Source organism: Oculina patagonica, chromosome 7 (assembly GCF_052425735.1).
Source record: "Oculina patagonica isolate OP01 chromosome 7, crgOcupat, whole genome shotgun sequence".
NCBI classification, from domain to species: Eukaryota; Metazoa; Cnidaria; class Anthozoa; order Scleractinia; family Oculinidae; genus Oculina; species Oculina patagonica.
In genome coordinates, this window is record NC_135764.1 from 5,231,859 (window position 1) to 5,251,204 (window position 19,346).

The 19,346-nt window shown below is 39.9% G+C and overlaps 1 protein-coding gene across 2 annotated transcripts; it reads right to left on the minus strand.

The window, feature by feature from the left end:
- Positions 1 to 735: 735 nt before the first annotated feature.
- Positions 736 to 17,953, minus strand: LOC144661776 (protein adenylyltransferase SelO, mitochondrial-like). 2 transcript variants are annotated; one of them, XM_078522604.1, is made up of 19 exons: positions 17,512 to 17,953; positions 16,088 to 16,226; positions 15,465 to 15,498; positions 14,820 to 14,931; positions 13,961 to 14,084; positions 12,729 to 12,844; positions 12,187 to 12,290; positions 9,511 to 9,634; positions 9,106 to 9,154; positions 8,979 to 9,013; positions 8,308 to 8,418; positions 5,842 to 5,928; positions 5,026 to 5,152; positions 4,157 to 4,224; positions 3,727 to 3,769; positions 2,979 to 3,022; positions 2,288 to 2,354; positions 1,187 to 1,390; positions 736 to 1,156 (listed from the first exon to the last, which is right to left on the minus strand). In XM_078522604.1, exons 1-18 carry the CDS (start codon positions 17,853 to 17,855, stop codon positions 1,211 to 1,213), a joined length of 1,908 nt encoding a protein of 635 aa, XP_078378730.1. In that variant the 5' UTR covers positions 17,856 to 17,953; the 3' UTR covers positions 736 to 1,156; positions 1,187 to 1,210. The 2 variants fall into 2 exon arrangements, with proteins under 2 accessions (XP_078378730.1, XP_078378729.1); XM_078522603.1 differs by having other exon boundaries at positions 736 to 1,390.
- Positions 17,954 to 19,346: the final 1,393 nt, after the last annotated feature.

Consider the following 19,346-nt stretch of genomic DNA (forward strand, 5'->3'; position numbering starts at 1 on the left):
AACCCAGTTAAATAAACAGCGCGAAAGCAAACTTCACCTACCTTCACGTCGACTTGAAATTCTCGACTTCGCCGTCAGCAGGAAAGCCTTCGAGCGAGGTTAAAACAGCAAACAGATCGAGAAATCTTTGGAAAGGTTCGGTTTTATTCAAACTTAATTTGTTTCCCATCGGAAAATGCACGATGAACCAAAAGTGTCCGGACCAAGGGCTGCCGGATCTAGCGCCACATTCTGTAGTTTGCTTTATGTTCACAGGCTCAGAAAACATGGTGTCTCAGAGAAATGAAAGCCACTACATCCGGACGGGCCTTTATTGACCTTTATTGTCACGTGCTGTTCCCATCGTGGCTCTGTAGCTCAGAAGAAACCCAAAAAACTTGGGTTTGAATCCCACCTGAACCGCTGCATTTCTTCTCTCTCTTCAGTGGTCAGGATTGATAATATCTTATTATTTATCTATTATGTGGTGTTGCCACAGGCATTAGTTTTCAAATTCCACCTTCAAGAAATATATATTTTTTTCTGACCATTTCCTGACGTGTGGCAACTCTGCGTAAAAACGAGGTTCTTTTAAAAGAAAATGGGATAAGTGAGTTTTTCTTCAGAGCCAGAAGAAAGTGGCCATAATAATCTGGTAATCAAAAGATTGAGTCCTACTCAAGCAGTACATACTTACTTGAAAACAAAGTTTTAATTATTATTTTTCCTACAAAAATTCATACATTATATTAAATAAACTACATCTCATATACTTTTTACATTTCAAACCTTTTACATCGGGTACAAACGGCCAATTTTATGGTTTTTGTTTGTACCGTCATAAGCTGCAAATGACTCATGCAGCAAAAGGTGTCTCAAAATAAAATTCATAAAGATCTGTCAGTCTATCCCAGCAATGGCTCATTTGTTTGTTGTGAGTTTCATGTTGACCAATTGCTTGTTGTTAGGCAAGCGTTTGGTCCGATAGGCGAAGTGCGAAATATACGATCAAAGGCTTTAGATTTAGACATCTAATATCCCCTACCCGGGGTAGGGGGGGGGGGGGGAGGCTGGCTGAGCAAAAACCATGTCAAAGGGGAGGGGACACTTGCCAGAAAGTTTTAGCAGAGCGTAAGACCGCTGGCCTCCGGAGTTGACAGACACGTTTTGAACACGTCGTTTGCAAAACAGATTTCCCGAGGAGAAACATTTCAGAAACGATTTACGAGGATCACGTAAGTCTCATATTGAGCTCGTTGTCCGGCGGTTTATCGAGATATGGTTCGTTTATATCAGAGACGTTAAAAATTGTCGTTTTCTTGGTAGTTGAGGCGGTTTGATAGAAGCTGGCTTCTTTATCTTCAACATCTTCACTGTATGGTTTTTCCAAACGCTTTAGTATATTCTGTACCTGCAAAACAATAACGAGAGATTGTGTTAAAGAAAAAAAAACCAACGGCCATAAAAAAACTTGAACAAATTCTGCAACTTTCGATCTTATTCAGAAGAACACAATTTGGAGGGCGGTGTAACACTGTCCAGACTCGGCCTCTAGAATTTTATGGGATGAGACCGGACACCAGCATATCAGGCGCCTTTGGCAGCCGCTATCCGTCCACTGATGTATAAATGATCTCACCCCACCACCCAACCCATAGAATAGAACAGACCACAACACCGGGAACTCCATGCCCTTCTCTTTTCGATAAGTGTGTAGGTTCTTTACGTCCCCTGCTGACTGTAACACTGAAGATGCAGGAGACGGGGCCTATGGTTTATCGTCCTTATCCGAGAAGACTAAAACGTCTAACCATTTGCAGATGTAATTACAAAGGCAGCACGTTGTGATAAGTGATAATCAAAAAAGCAAGCACTATGTTTAAATACTCATACTCGTTCTCCGATCTGAAGGTGCCTAATTTCACACGCGTGGGTAAAGCTTTTTATCCCAAGCTCCAAATGTGAACTCTCCTTACTGACGCAGGACTGCTAATGGAGCATAAGACCGCCGACTGAGCTGTACTACCCAACGCCATACATTTCTTTTAATGTTAGTTCTGAAAATTTGGTGGTACATTAAGACTATTTTTTTTAGTTGATAAATCTCGTTATTCTCATTACCAGTCTGTTTAATAATGTATGAATACTGTAAGGAGAAATTAGCTGCTGATAGTTTAATGTCACCCTTTCCCCCTGCCCCTCCCCCTTGCATTTCTAATGCTCGTTTGATTGTTTCCAACAGTATTTTCTTGGTAAGATTATTCCAGCCCGTCCTGCCGGATTTAACTGTTGCTAATGAACATCTTACCACAGAGTAGTCTCCTTTTTCTGCTGCCTGGATAGCTCTCTGAGCGATGTAGTTTCTCAAAACAAAACTGAAAAGAAAACAGCGAGTTTCTCAGCATTCGAACAACAACGTTGTCAATTTTTAAAAACCTGCTTAATATTGTAAAACTTTAGAAAAATGCTCAGTTGAAAAACTGAAACTTCACACGAATCCTTCTCTTTCAGTGAACGTTCTTTTACCCCCTCCCCCTCCCCCACTCGAGAAACCCATCTGTTTTTATATCAGAAATCGGAGGAGACAAGTGGCACGTTACTTCGGTTTCTGTATCGTGAAGCTGCTAGATGGATCGCTACAACCCCCTCTCCCCCCAGTATTCGGTAGTTCATCGCGGCTTTCCCTCTCCCCACCTCACCTCCCTCCTGTATTTTTTCAGGTTGTTCTGACATTTTTCCAGTACAAGAGAAGCTCGGTTAAGAGTAAGGTGTCCCGCCTTAGAACACAACACAAATGACCCCGGCCAGGGCTCGAACCCGAATCGCTCGATTCGGATTCCACCCCTCTAATCATTAGGTCACCGTGCGCCTCCAACACAACAAACTTATTAACTTTGTCAGTTTCCACATATTTTGTAGGGGTTTCCCCTCTACTGTCTCCATGAGAAAACAATTCAAGAAGTAAATCAGAAATCAGAAATAACAAGTTCTCTCTCTACCTTGGGTTGTTTGATTTCATTGTCTTGACTCGTTCTTGGTTTACCTGTACACGTAAGGATAAAAAAGGGGAGACTCTTTAAACTTATACAAAAGGAGGGTGCCATTAGTTCAAGACCAAAATTTAATGCGGCAAATACTTCTCTCGGAGCCCTCAACTATGAAGCCTTTCGGATCCTGTACAATGAATATCGTGGTAAACACGATGGCTACTTTCTCGGCAGATGAACTGAGTCGACGTTGACGAAGAGTTCAGTTGCGATTATAATCAACCAGTAACAAAACATTACAGGGTCCCCTATCTTTTTTTGTGAATTGTGATTGAGGTTTTTTTTGGTGAAGTTTTTGTTTTTTTTTTTTTTTTTTTTTTTTTTTTTTTTTTTTTTTTTTTTTTTTTTTTTTTTTTTTTTTTTTTTTTTTTTTTTTTTGGAATCCAAGCACTTACGAAAATGTACGAGCACTACGTAAGCAGTCACGTTGGATTGCCGACACCAGGATACGTCAGCATGTTGCTAAGTGACTACGCTGAAAACAACCGCGGGCTCACTGACACAAGATCCCGAGTAAGACAACGCCTGACTGAATTTTCTGAGATTCCAACATTAGGAGTCATACTTAGTTGTTGACTTATGTATTTGCAGAGTCACTAGCTCCCAGTGGAGCTAGTACTGTATCCCATTGGAGGAAGTACTGTGTATTTTCGCTAGAGTGACTTTGAATATGCTGAAACAAACAGCTTACAATATTTACCTCCTCGGCATTTAGTTGGTCGCATTCCTGATTAAGACGAATTCTACGTGGATGCAAAGAAAGAACATGCAATCAAATAGAAGAATATTAAACTCACTAATTCGCCATTGTAAATGCAATCCTGTGACTATACATTTCATTTATTTGATCAGGGGATTTTGGGAAATTAAACTTATAGTTTTATTTCCTGAGGCACATCATATTAATGAAGAAACCGTATTTTTTAAACCACCTTGCAAAACAGAAACAAAACATCTAGCTTACGTACACCTTGTATCCGTATGATCGTGCTTAACAATGGGACATTTCGTTAGAAAACCGCCGTTCTATTACTGCATCTCTAAACATTTGGAGAACATGTTTCCGGCCTACCTAAGGCCTCATTTTAGAGCAAATTTTCTGTAAACAACAAAGCTTTCGTTTCACTCACTTGTATTTCCTGATCCACTCCGTCCATAACACTCTGTCGTTCTTTTCCTTTTCTTCTTGAGTTGACCTCTGAATTATAACACGACGATACACAAAAACAAAACATAAAAAACAAAAGCTGACGAAAATCACCTGTACATCGTTACTGTTTCTTTAGTTAACTTGTAACTCCTTCATTTTTATACCAAATAACAGTCAACCAATCAAGAAAACGTTTTACGCGTATTCCTTCCTTTTGGGTTTGTTGCTAAATTTAATTTGAACAACTCGTTTAAAAAACTCTTGCACAGTGAGAGTGGCTTTTCAACAATCAGCGGGAAAGAACCAGAACTTATCACAATTAAGCTAACAGCGGTTTCATATTTTCCCGCGCTGCCCTGTGGTTACAGATTTTTAGTCCACAGACCTTCTATTTTCGCATTACAATCGTCGAAGACACACATTAAACAAAATAAAGACCGCAGGAGGGAGGGGTGGGTAAAGAGCAGGGCCGGAGAAGGCTTCTCCCGCCCTTGTAAAGAGAAAGTCGCTCTCGCAATCACAACTACAACTAAGGAAGACCCAGATTTATGGTGCATGACACCAGTGAGATTTTTCCCGCGCTTTCCACAGACAAGTGGCAACATTTTTTCCCGCCCTTGCCGCCGGTTACTTCCTTTCCCGCGCTTGACTTATAAGAATTTAAAACATCACGCTACAATACCACACCAGTCGTAAATAGAGAGAGAATTGGAATAAAGGTACTTTGATGTACTGGCAAATTAATGTTATCAAAACTTTTAGTTGTTTCAAGAAAATTTTAGAACCCAGAGAAGGGAGAATTAAAATTTCTGGTAGTAAACGATTCATATTCATAAAAAATAAACTGACCCTCAGTTGTTCAACTTTCTTCCGGCGTATTTCATCTTGCAGTTGGTGTTTTCCAGCTTCCATTTCTATCTGGGCTATCACATTTGGACTTGATTTCCACACGTCTCGACTCATTTCCATCATTTGACTACAAAAAGGTTATGAGAACAGAAAGCCGTATCGAACATCACGTTCCTATGTATTCTGAACAGTGGTGTTTAAGGTGATTCCAAAGTATTGCATTGCGCATTCTTACTGCGCAATTACGCGCGTGATTAGTACCACGCCTGATTAGTACCAGTACCACAACTGGCATAAATAGGGTAAGATTGGCCCAACATTCTTCTTTTGCGAGCACGATGACCTTTCCTTTTTATGCTTGCATTCATGGAAAGTTTAAAAAAATCTAGTGACAATTTTTATTTCTAAGGAATCAACTTAAACTTTATCCTAAACTAACTACGATTTAAATTTAGTGATTTTTGAACTTAAGTAGAAGTCTCCGTCCTTCCCAGGAAAAACTCTTCCCACAACTTAAAAAAATAGGCCTGTTTTGCACCACACAGTTCACTAGAAATTCCGGCAATGTTTGAATCGACGTGCGCTTCTATTTTTTACTTTACACTTTGATCTTGTCACATATTTCCAAACAGCTTGATTTTAATGTTGTAACCAGGCGAGTTTCGATCTATGTTAGTTACGACTTTCATTATCGTACAATGCATATTGCAAGAACATCAAATTAAAAAAAAAACTTAAATGCAGGATAAATACAACGAAGCGCATAAATGAAGAATGAGTATACAGGCTAGCTTATGTTTCTGTTTTCAAACTCACCTCCACTCTACAACTGCTGAATATGCTGTTATCATTCCTTGGAGTGAAATGCACTGGGACACTAGGTATTCAATAACGTCTTCATCACTGGAAAAAAAAGATAGTATGGCATGAAAACGGTGATCTTAAGGGTCAGCTTTGTATGAGAAAAACCCGCACCTTAGCTTTGATTGACAAAACATGTTTTTGCTCCGAGTTGTAATTGGTGTGTTACTCTCTCCCACGCTACAAACCGGAAGCCACATGTCCATTGCCCTAAATTTCTGACTGGTATATTCCGATATTAAACGAAAAATACCAAAATTACAGTCAGGAGTTGACATTAATCCTCTTTATAAATTCTGACGCTGACTTACTTGAGCGTAAACAACGCTCATAATGTACTCAAGACGTTTCGACCGAGAATCTTCGGTCTTCTTCGGTTGTTATCATGGCATAAAAAACGGCTTTTTAATGGTTTCACATTGTACGCGCGTGCGAGTGACTAATACAAATACACGAGAACGCTGCGCGAGACTATGAACATTATGTAAGTGACTTATATACATCAGGGATGTCTATGTGTTCATTTCCCGCATTCTGGTCCCTCTGCGAATGCCACGCTTCTAGGAAAAGCCTCTTGTGGTAATCGCCTGACTTGTCCACCACCGCTGCATGATTGAAATCCATATCATGGCCAAACGTGTTCGCGTGTTGCGCGATCTTAGAGTTTTTGTCGCAAACACGGACTGCTCTTTGATGTTCTTTAATTCGAGTAGCTAACGCTCTGTCCGTTTGTCCATAATAGGTAAAATTGCAGTCAAGGCAGTTAACTCTGTAAACTACACATCTAGACTGGAATGCTGTGAGTTTGTCCTTCGGTTTGGGGAAGCGTGTGCGTAACGTGTTAAGTAGTTTAAAGCCAACTTTGACCCCGTTGTTGCGTAGAACTTTTGAGATTCTTTCAGTTACGCCTTTCACGTAGGGTAGAACAACAAACGATGTTGCGGCATCATTTGGAGTGTCGCTGCTGTCTGAGACACGACGATTAGCTTTGCGATGAGAATCACAACTCTTGATAAACCGATCAGTGGTGAATACACTCCTTGAAAGAGCGAAAAATATCCCATCAACAAGCGCAGGGAAACGCAAAGAAAAGGAGCATGTGGTTAAAGTCTTGATGAACAATAACTATCCAATGCGGTTTATCAAGAGTTGTGATTCTCATCGCAAAGCTAATCGTCGTGTCTCAGACAGCAGCGACACTCCAAATGATGCCGCAACATCGTTTGTTGTTCTACCCTACGTGAAAGACGTAACTGAAAGAATCTCAAAAGTTCTACGCAACAACGGGGTCAAAGTTGGCTTTAAACTACTTAACACGTTACGCACACGCTTCCCCAAACCGAAGGACAAACTCACAGCATTCCAGTCTAGATGTGTAGTTTACAGAGTTAACTGCCTTGACTGCAATTTTACCTATTATGGACAAACGGACAGAGCGTTAGCTACTCGAATTAAAGAACATCAAAGAGCAGTCCGTGTTTGCGACAAAAACTCTAAGATCGCGCAACACGCGAACACGTTTGGCCATGATATGGATTTCAATCATGCAGCGGTGGTGGACAAGTCAGGCGATTACCACAAGAGGCTTTTCCTAGAAGCGTGGCATTCGCAGAGGGACCAGAATGCGGGAAATGAACACATAGACATCCCTGATGTATATAAGTCACTTACATAATGTTCATAGTCTCGCGCAGCGTTCTCGTGTATTTGTATTAGTCACTCGCACGCGCGTACAATGTGAAACCATTAAAAAGCCGTTTTTTATGCCATGATAACAACCGAAGAAGACCGAAGATTCTCGGTCGAAACGTCTTGAGTACATTATGAGCGTTGTTTACGCTCAAGTAAGTCAGCGTCAGAATTTATTAAGAGAATTAATATTCCGATATTAATGCGAATTTTCCTGCCCTTGGCTTTTTAAAGTTCCAAACGGTCACATGTTCTTTGCCTTTATTTCTGATTGGTAAATCTAATATTTTTGTGACTCTTTCCCGCACTACAGCGTTTGCCACTCTTGAAAACTTAACATTCGCTTTTTTCACGATCCCATAATACATCTTGTTTACCCCCCAAAATTTTTGCATAAGCATTGTTTTCAATTTCTCTTGGGACGATTGTACGTCATTGTAAATCCCAAGAGAAATTGAAAACAATGCTTATGCAAAAATTTTGGGGTAAACAAGATGTATTATGGGAACGGTGAAAACAGCAAATTGTCTCCAATTGTCCTTATTATAAACAGAGTGTACCGTTCTTCAAGGACAATTGGAGACAATTCGCTGTTTTCACCGTTCCCATAATACATCTTGTTAACCCCCCAAAATTTTTGCATAATAAAACGTCAAAGACATCATTTCTGAATATGGCAGAATACAGTAAAAGAGTAACTAGTGATAAGCAAGAGGCAGTTCAACCTCAAACCTTTCAGTTGACGAGCAGTTTGTGGGTGTCACTATGCTAAGACATCTGAAGGTGTTAGTAAAATCAGCTCCCGTCTTCTCCATGGTGTCGAGAAGAGTTGTGACAAGGTTCCTGTCAACGCAATAGACATAAGAGTGTTTCTGCATGAGCCTGAGGAAATCTTAACTGACGACCTGACTGACTGACCAACTGACCGATTGACTGACTGACTAACCGACCATCCGACCGACCGACTGACCAATTGACCGACTGACTGACCGACCAACCGACTGACCAATTGACTGACTGACCGACCTACCAACTGTCTGACTAACTGATCGACTGAACAACTGACTGACTGACCGGGCGGCTGACCGACTGTGACCGATCAACAGATCCACCGACCAACCACGTGAACCTTCCATGTGCACTTATATACTTGTTCGCTTGTCCGTCTCTCTGTGACTTACAACGTTAGAAACTGGCTTAATCGTGACACTGGTGGGCCGAGGGTGGCCTGACAACTGATGTACCAAAATCTAATCCAGAGGATGGAGGAGGGGAGAAGAGGGGGAGAGGAAGCAATATCTTACTCCTCCAATCCCTACATTAAGAGCAGACTTGGAACTTTAACCTTGATGATCCCATAATCTTAGCCGAAATAGGAGAAATCAAGATATCAATTCACTTACTTATCTGAAGGAAGATCTTTCTTCAACAGGCCAAGCTGAAACATTCAGAAATCACCGAGTATTCATTAATTTAAAGCATTTCTGTAGAAAGGCAATAACCTGTAGATAATTATCTAGGAATACTTACTTTCAGCTTCATCTTGGCCATGAAACACTTTTGGAACTCACAATCAAATCTGATACGAAGGACACATTAAATCACCTTATGTTTATAATATCTCGCGTTCAAATTTGAAGTAGTTTACTAACGGCAGTTAGATATTAAAAATCATTGCCACTGGAACAACAAGTCTTGTTATGAAACATTATTGTTCAACAAAATGTCACGATGATGAGACATGGTCAAAGTCACAGTTATCCTTTACTCGTCGTAACAGTCTGCAATGTACGTAAGTTGCCAAGATTTGCGCAATGTCTTACAAAGAGCTGCATAACGATGAGCATGTATCAAGGCTTGCACCCTCAGTTCAACACGTGGATAGAGCAACAAAACAGTCCAACTACAAGTACATACACAAGGAAAAACACTTACAAATCTTCTAAAGCAGCTCTAGATTTTTGCAGAGGCAATGCATCTTGAATAGCCTCTGCTAGTTTCAGCAAATTCCATTTACATAGATCAGGTTGGTTCTTAAATGAGTTTCTTCTTCGGGCATCTACATAAAAAAGAAATATCTGTCCATTCACTTGACTGCACCGTTGTAAAAATTTTTACCGCGATCGCGCCGCGATTGTAAGTGAGCGCGATCGCGCCGCGATAACCGCGATGACCGCAGCGCGATGACCGCGATCGCTTATTTTTAGACCTTACCTTATTATAGGAAATTAACGCTTCGTGAAGTTAACGCGAATTTTAAAATTCACGTTAATTTGAGTCGCGTTAATTTTTGTTAACGTTTATTTCTGCGCCATTAATTAAGAGGAGCGTTTATTTCCGCGACCTTAATTTCCATTATTTTGGCCCCATTTGTCGATACATTCCAGACGTTCTAATCTGCTAGGAAAAAGCATTATTTCTTCAGGGCGGACGCTTGAAGCGGTCAGGTTTCTTCGCTCAACCCATACGTTTAGGTTTAGTATCACGAACATTGTTTTCGTCTCGGATTTTACACCTAGTGTTGAAATAAACTTGCTCCTGTTGTCTCAAGAAGAGTTTTTCTTTGTGTACGTTGCGTTAATTTCCTTCATTTTGAAATGTTGCCCTCCCTTTCGCGTTAATTTCTTTTATTGGGAAGTAATATTTCCTTCGATTCGCGTTTATTTAAGTCGAGTTAATTTCAAATACCTTAACTTACACAAGCGTTAATTTCCTATAATAAGGTATTTACTATCCCGTAGACCACACACATGGCGAAGATGTCCCGAGAATATTCCCGCCTTTTCCCGCAACGTGTCGTGAACTGAGCGTTACGATTGGCTGCCTTAGATCACGTGGGACATAGTACACGCCATCCCTCGCGCAGAAGAAAAAATTTATTTTGAGTTGGAGAAGAGTTGGAGTGCTTCTCACAATCAGGACTGGAAAATGTGTTTTTGGCTGCTTTTGTTATAGACTTGAGTTTAGAATCGACCTAACTTCACGGAAAAGCTACCCTGTGGAAACTGCTGGAATGTGCTTGTTAATTCGAGCGACAGCTTGTTAATTCGACAGCGCTATCTTGTGAGATTCGTCACGGACTTGTCAGTGATAGAACTACAGCTGAGCTGTGTTTTTGAAAAAACTAACAAATTCGAACAGTGAAAGGAGAAACACATTTTGAGTAAGGACCATTCAATGCGAAGTTGTACCTGTTGATGCTTGGGACGTAAACTTTGTGCTTATTATTGTATTGTTATTTGATTTGCTTCGGGAAAGAGTGCTGCAGGTGATTGAAAGATAGTTCGCTCGTTTGGTAGATCACATCATTGCATCTTCCTACGTTTTAGCCTGAGGAAAAGGTTAGTTGCCTTTATTATTGTATTTGTTGTTTCGTTCAAAACATTTTACAAAAGAATGTTCACTTTTTTGCTTTTTGCTATTAAAAGCACACGCTCTCTGGCCTGTGCGACCATTGTGAAATATATGTGCTTGGTAGCAATACTATGGCCATCTTTTTCTGCAAGCTTCTGTAAATAAATCATGCTGTTTTGATACAGAACCAGTGTGTTTGTTTTGTCGGTATGCTGTGTGTGTCGGTATGCTGCAAAACTGTGGCCATCCAGGCGCGATCTCGGCGCGATTCAGGCGCGATCCCAGCCCAATCGCGGTGCGATTCCCGGCCCATCGCGCCGCGAAGTGGGAATCGCGGCGGCCAAAATCGCGGCGCGATCGCGGTAAAATTTTACGTACGTACGTTCACTGCATGCATGAAATCAAGTTAATATTGACAGAGAAATATAATATTTGGTTTTCCATAATTACACATTCTGGTGTGTGGTAACCGACAAGTCTTTTAAAGGATGACAGGCATGTAAAACAATTCCTGTGTTGTTTAGTTTGTCAGGATAGATTTTGGGGGATTTGTTTGTTTATCGATGTTTTGATTTTTCTCAAATTTGGAGAGATGGTACATTAAATCACCAACGAGTTTTATAAATCTGCGAGCCATGGTGCAAGCCATGTGAGCCATGCGAGCCACTCAAGGCTGCTTTTTACGTCTGTTACGCCACACTGACCAAGAAATCCAAATCCAAATCCAAATCCAAAGTTTGTATGCTATGAGCATAAATATATCACTGTATGATAGTGTTGCCCCAACCAACAAATAAAAGCTAACCGCAAGCAAACTGGGGTGGAACTAACCACAAGCAAACCTGTGTGAAAGCTAACCACATGCAAACTGGAATGAAAATAACTGCAAGCAAACCGGAGTGGAGCCAACTGCAAGCAAAAAGGTGCGGAATTAACCGCAAGCAACTGAAATGGAGCTAACCGAAAGCAAACCTGACAATCCAGCCCATAATTCCAACTCAAAAATTTAATTTCACATCCAAGACCAATAAGAAAAGAGGTTTGCAAAGCGAGGTGAGCTGGCATTTTTATAATTTTATTAGTCGCGGCTCGCATGCCTCATTTGGCTCGCATGGTTCCCATGGCTCACATGGTATAGCTCGCTGGCTTGCAGATTATGCAGACCCATCACCGACCATCACCAGTCATAACCAGGCCTGATATACAAGTCAGTGTTACAAGAATAATGTAATAATACATGTATATAATTCCACTTACCAGATGCCTGACTTAAATAATTTGGATCGTAATAATCCAGAAATCCAAAAGGCCCATAGTCAATAGTGAAACCAATAATACTCATGTTGTCTGAATTGAGAACCCTACAAAAACAAATGTTTGAAAAGTAGGAGTTAATATAGCCTGCATAGCAGGCGTCTGTTTACGTTTTTTAGGGTTTTTTAGCTTAAAAGAATGCGGGATCGCGAGGAAAAAATGGAGGAGGTCTCCGCAAAAGGATCTGCAAACCACATTACTTAACAATGTTTCATTCCCTTACATAATTTCCCTTTATAACTCTCCTGCATTTTATTACATGTATTAAATGTATTAACACATCTCCTCTAGATCTGCCCATCCCATCCCAGCCCCTCTCTTCTGACCATGGTTCATCAGATAGATGCACCCTCTCTCCCCCCCCTCCCCTCTAAAATCTTACTTCATAGACAGGCCAAAAAAGGTCTCCAAGTTAAGTATCTATAATGTTAAAGATAAAATGTTAACTGAAAAAAACAAGTTTGTAAATTGCAATACTGCCTCACCCATGACAGAAACCAACACACTGCCAATCAGCCACAAGACGAGCCGTTAACAATGTCAACTCCTTGTAGAAGGCAAGATAATCTTCTTCAGGATTCTGGTTGTCCTTGTTAGAAACCTATCACAAAGTAAAAAAGAAAGAAGTAAATTGGGACCTTACCCCTAATAGTTTGTTATATCGGGGGGCTTATAAGCTTAATTAAAAAAAAAAAACGTTTCAAACAAGACATGGCAGTGTTGATTGAAATACCCCTTTTTAAGTTAAAAAGTCATAATAAAGCAACATTTAGCCCTGTTCAGTTCTGTCATCCAGCAGAGGGGGCTTATATCCAGGGGGCTTAAAACTAGATGCATTTTTTTTGTTTCCAAGTAGATGAGCCTATAATCAGGGGGGCTTATAAGTGGGGGCCTATAACCAGAATTTTACAGGATTTCAAAAGGATTTTAACAGGGTCTTTCATATATCCAAACTTAAAAATAAAAATAAATAAATATGTATTTATAGTGGTCATGCACTTAGCTTCATATCTCAACGAGATAGCTAGTTTACAAGCATGCCACTGAAACAGAGGAAACAAATAATTTATAAATGAACATAACAAGGTTAAAAATCCCAACTGGCAGGAGGCAGACCAGTTAGCTATCTATAAAGCGTGATTAAGGATTTGAACTCGGGACAACCGAAAAACAAATCCAGCTAGTGGCAAGGGCAGGCCTCGAACCGGTGACCTCCAGATTACAACACCAGCGCCCTAAACCACTCGGCCGCACGCTTGCCTCCTTGACAATGTGAAATTGCTACCCTTTAATATACACAATCTTTGACAAAAGTTTTTGACACATTGATTTCGCTCTGCCGTTTTTATGGCAAATTTACCACTAGTTTCTAAATTTAATGACTGCCTGCTAAAATACCCCCCTACCCGCATCCAATGTTGTAAAATTGTAGCAAAGGGCAGCCTCCTAGAAACAAACTAGGACACATTGATAAGGGGAAGGGGGCTGGAAAAGTGTGGCAAAAGGATGAAATTAGTCCAAATAACAATAAAATAGGGCCTACATTGAGTCAACACTTTTGTCAATGATTGCAGGTCTCCAACCTAAAAAAAGGAGCATCCTCGTATAGGAAGTACCGCCTCCTGGACACCCTAGAAGCCCCCCAAACACTACATTGCTGTGAGACTGTTAATTTACTCTATATTGACTATAATTATTTATTCATTAGAAGACATACTTGAGGATAGAAGTTCTTGATAGTGTAACCAAGCAGCTGATGAAGAATGTCAACTCGTCCAGCGCTTGGGCCTTGATAACCAGTCAAGGGGTCAGTTTCCTTAAAAATCTCAAAAGAACCAAACCTAACAAGGTTTGCATTGAGATAACAATAATATTATTCCTAGCAAAAACATAGGAACATAGCCATTAACTTAACCATTTGGCAGCACAGGCCACTAACTAATGGGTTCATTTGTTTAAAAGGCTGGAGGACAGTGGGTGCAATCATGAGAAACCTGGGCTTCACTAGTTTAGTAAGCTTGACTTTCGGCATAAATTAACTTAGAATATATTCAAACAGTGGAAAGTATTTTTGGCATGCACTAATTGGCTAGTCAAACTCCCTGAAGATATCCTTTGCTATTCACCTCTGAGAAATTCGTGCGCAAAAACTGTATTCATTGACAGGAATTAACTAGTCAAAATCATCCTTTCGGTGGATATTTAACTTGCCATCGCAACTCAGTAAACATCAACCATTAGTCACCTCCAGTTCGGTTAAGCGGATAGCGTATTTGGCACATAATATCCTTTGCTATATTCACCTCCGAGCAACTCACATGCGAGATAATTGAAATCGTTGCAGGAGAAAAGTCAAAAATCATCCTTTTGGGCTTATATATTATCTCACTGTTTTAGACAACTAGTCACCTCTAGTCAGTGTTGGTGAATAGTTGTTAATTATTCCTGATTATTTTGACAACAAAATTAATAAAAATTATCTCATATATTAGCAGTAAGCTTGAATACCAACTCCTTCACTCATTATTAAATAATCTGAGCTTGATTTACATCGTATTTGCAAAGGTCTGCTGTACCTTAGGAAAGTTGGTGCAATTCTTAACACCAGAGAGGCTCTTTCTTTGGTCACAGTTCCAGTGTAATCCTTATCTCTGTCAACTATGGTATCTGAGGTCACACAGCAGCCAGCTGAATTCAAATACCATGCACCTCTGAATCAATACTAACTTATAATAATAATAAAAAGCTCTAGAAAAATATAAAAATGGATATTTACAAATAATAATTATAGGTTCAAATGTACCTTAAAAATAAAATAATTAAACAGCCTGCTTAAAAAGGTACATTTTAAAATGTCTCTTAAAAATGTCAATGGAAGCACTCGATCTGAGTTCTTGTGGAACTGAGTTCCAAAATCTTGGGGCCGCCACAGCAAATGCTCTTTCTCCAGAATGGACCATAAATATAAATCAATAGATTACATGTACCCGTATAGGTTACTCCAGAAAAAATTCCACTACCAACCCCTACTCCCCCCCCCCCAATGGAAGGGCACATTTTTAACCCCACTCCCACCTGGATGTCCAAAAGCATCATACCCCTGTCCCATCTGGATTTCCATTAACTTTTTGGAAGTCCTAAATTAAACTTGATGGAATATAAGAGCATGTTCAGAAGATGACTTTTTTTAAATTTGTTAGTTATATTTAAGTTGCTCTTACCTCTTGTGGTTGGTATTCCCAGATGATACATGGCCTGTTATATGAAACAAATGAACAGAATAAAACAATTAAATACTAAAAAAATAATGAGTCAATCTGTTTGATACTTTCTGTGTTTTTTTTGCTAAAGATAAACTGTTAAATTGTGACAATCAGATAGTGAATCAGACATTTTTTACAATGTGTAAGAACTGGTGAAAGAAATGAAAAGAAAAGAAATCTGCGCAACTACTTTTGTTAAACTTTACTGAGTAGTTGCAAAGAATGCTTTTTAAATCAGGCTTATTCAAGGTTTGACCCATGACTTTTTTACCCATGGCACTTTGCTACACGTATTTAGTCCAAATGTTCAATCAATAAGCTACAGTATGAATCCTGTGAAAACTTGTCAACTGCATTCTGCACATCGTTATTTCCCATTAAAAAATATAAAAAACGCACCAGTCCCCAGGGGTTTCTTTAGGGTCTCGGCTTATAGCCAGGGTCGGCTTATAGCCGAATAAATACGGTACTTTAATAATATCTGGTTTATAACATTTGCACCAATCAAACAGGTTCCAATACTTGCACTCCGTACAACACAAAACATTCTAAACCCGCATTGCAATGAAACACAACCCTACCTCACTGCACAAGAATTCTCGAATGGAAGACCTCAAGACTTTTCGTCCATCCCTGTGATTAGAGAACGGAGTCAGTCCTGTTCCTTTCAACTGGATTTCCCACCTTTCATCTTTAGAATTTAAGATTTCACCAAGATACCTACACCAAATGAGAGAGACGGAGAACAAACCAGTAAATTATGGTAATGTCACATAATATATAAAGACATGTAAGCCCCTATAGCAAAGGAGAACAATCTGGTAGTGGCTCACAGGGATGTAGCTAAGAGCCAGCTATAAGCTAATTTCACCAATTGAAAGAGAGATTATCACCAGCTGAAATTTTTCACAAAAAGGCAAAGACTTGGGGTTAAATTTTGAAGGTATCAGTAAAGACCAGAACAGCTTTTCATTGACCTGGCTTAGTTTTTTTTTCTTGGCTACATCCCTGAGCTCAACCTGTTTTGACCCCTAAAATTAAAAGGTACCATTTTTCACTGTCTGGTTGTTCTAGACTGCCAATACAGCTGGCACAACAGCAAGCTTTTTTTATACAACCCTAAATAAAAACTTGACAGCTTAAAGATGAATTACAGTCCGTACTGGGCAATCTCGGCTGCAATGTTTATGTGAGCCTCACAAACAAAGCAAAACTAAAAATTACGTGACAAACTTACCTGTTTCTTCATTATTAACGCCAGATATCCTTGCAGAACAAATAATATCAAGTAGAAGAACCTTGACGCTATTTTTAAACCGACGTTTCAGCTCATCGGAAATTCTTGAACGATGCGAACTGTAATGGCGGACTAAAAAACTTCATGTATGCTGTCAACGAAGTGTAACGTTTCAACGAATTCAAAACAAAAACGAAAACAAACCCCGAGTCTGCGCAGTACGGACTGGAAATCAGCTTTAAAATATTGGCTGTTAAGTGAGACTAAAATCCAAAATTTACAGCCCTAAAAATTGAGCAATACCCCTCTCCTCCTGAGCATGACTGGTGCCATGGGTCGATCAATATCATTTTATTAAAATAACCTAATGACCTGGAAACATCAAATTTCAAATCAAATATTAAAAAGTAACAATGAAAATTGTGTAAAAATTGTGATGGAGTTGACTCTTGTGAGCAGCCTGGGCTCCAGCACTGGTCAGGGATGTGCCTCACTCCCTCTTGCTGTATTAAAATCAGAACTTGCAAAATTAAAAAATGCTTGGGATAACCCAGCCCCCTCAGAAATGACTTTCAAAACCCTCCAGAAAATGTCATCCAGGGGTGGATATAAAAAGGAATGGACCAATAGGTTGGGTTGATGGGGAGAGGGGGGGGGAGAGATATAAATACAGCCAGTACGTCATGCTACTGAAACCGGAAATAAACGCCAGTTTGATGGCAACTAGGCTCCATTAATAACGTGAAGAAATTCCTACCAACTACTTACATAGCTGCGCCATCCCCCAGCTGACCAGAAAAATACCCCTGCTGATGTCCGCAGTAGCAATGAGCTGCTGTCTGGCTCCCACGAAGCAGTTTGTTTCCACTCATGTACTGCACAAACTCGGCTCTGTTGATCTCTGATTGCGGCAAATCCAGGAGAGACAAGGCATCCAATGAGTAGCTCACCAATGAAGGATTTTCAACTGGTGTAGGTTCTACGAGAGTGAAACAGGCAGCTTCGACTTGTCGTATGACATTTTGGGTTTCCTTGTCGATTGGAAGAGAGCGAAGCGCAAAGTTGTTTAAATTCAATGTCTCTAGAGTTGCCATCAGTCCTCGACGTAGCATACCAGTGATTAAGTTGTCATGTTTTAACAGATGTCATTGTCTGTGATGTAGTTCAAGGCAATGAACTGACCTCCATTTTGGACGAGCACAACGTCTGGTATAGCCTGCGAACGCAGACGTATTTCCGGCTGTCGTTTCTCTCCGCCGAAAAACGACAGCCGGAAATACGTCTGCGTTCGCAGGCTACGACCGGTTTCCGACTGGTTTGGGTCGTGTAAGGATCCGGGGCGGTGGTAACGGGATTGGGGAGGGGTGGGTTGCTTGGGAAAGTACTTGTCGAGTTTTATTATTTATATATATTTCTTTTGGACACGGATGGAAGAACCTTTTTTAGAAAAAAAAACCTTTCCTCCTTCGCCCCTGTCATTTGAGTATGAGTGTTGATTGAGTATTCAGAATCACAAAACGAACAGCTTTACGGCTGGCATGGTTTAATTTGCGAAATTTTCGACATCTACATCTACATAAGTTAGGTCGGTAAAAATCGTGGTTAATATTATTATTGTTAAATTAACTGTTAAAAATAAATTCATGAGAATTTAAAACTTGCTAAAACACAGAACGAGTATAAAAGGAGACAGAGACCAAGAGGTGTCTACCGTATTCCCTTTGAGGCAGTTTCAGACAGCAATAGTTCTTGGAAAGTATGAATACAGTTACTAGAGTGAATTCGTGTAACCCGTTTTTCATATGCTAATGTGCTGTGTAATATTCTAATGGCCTGTACAGGAAAACAGAAAATTAAACTTGACTGTAACACAATTCTGTGCGCGAAATTCATTTTGAGGAGCTTTAGCAAACCACGATGGCAATCAACTTTTGTTTCGCAAACAAGGTTTAACGAGAAGGAAAATAGCTGTGCACGTGTTCTTGGCAAATTTGTTTACCGTCTTCTGATAAACAACAAGGAGAAAAGATGCAATTGTGTGTGATTTGAACCAGACCGATAACCTTTTATTATTTTTTTTTTGTTTTAAACTAAACGTCCGCTTTATTTTGATTTAGGTTTATAAAGTGTTCAAAGAAGGAGGAAACACTTCCTGTTTATTTTGTGTCAAACAATTAAACTGATTGCTTTGAAGTTTTCTGACCACTCGTGTATTGTTTTATTGTACTCAAACATTAGAATATTTTGCGGCTCATTAGCATTTAAAAAACGGGTTACACGAATTCACTCTAGTGTCTTTGATATTTAAAAAACGTCCTTATTAGCTAAACTCAACTTGGTGGCTCCTTCTTGTACGGTCATCGAGGTGTTGGATCAAGAATTTTTAACTATCTACATTAAATCACACTGGATAATCATCGATCTAGCCTTTTTCCCTCTCAGTTCCAGCGCATTCCACTCACCCACTTTAGTGCCAGCAGTTCACAAACTGACATCATTATTTCAAAATTCAAGCGATCCGATTGAAGCGAAAAAAATTACAGTTTCAGAAAAACTGATGAAAATTTTCACTTCTTTTTTCTCATAAGGCTATAATTGTGCAA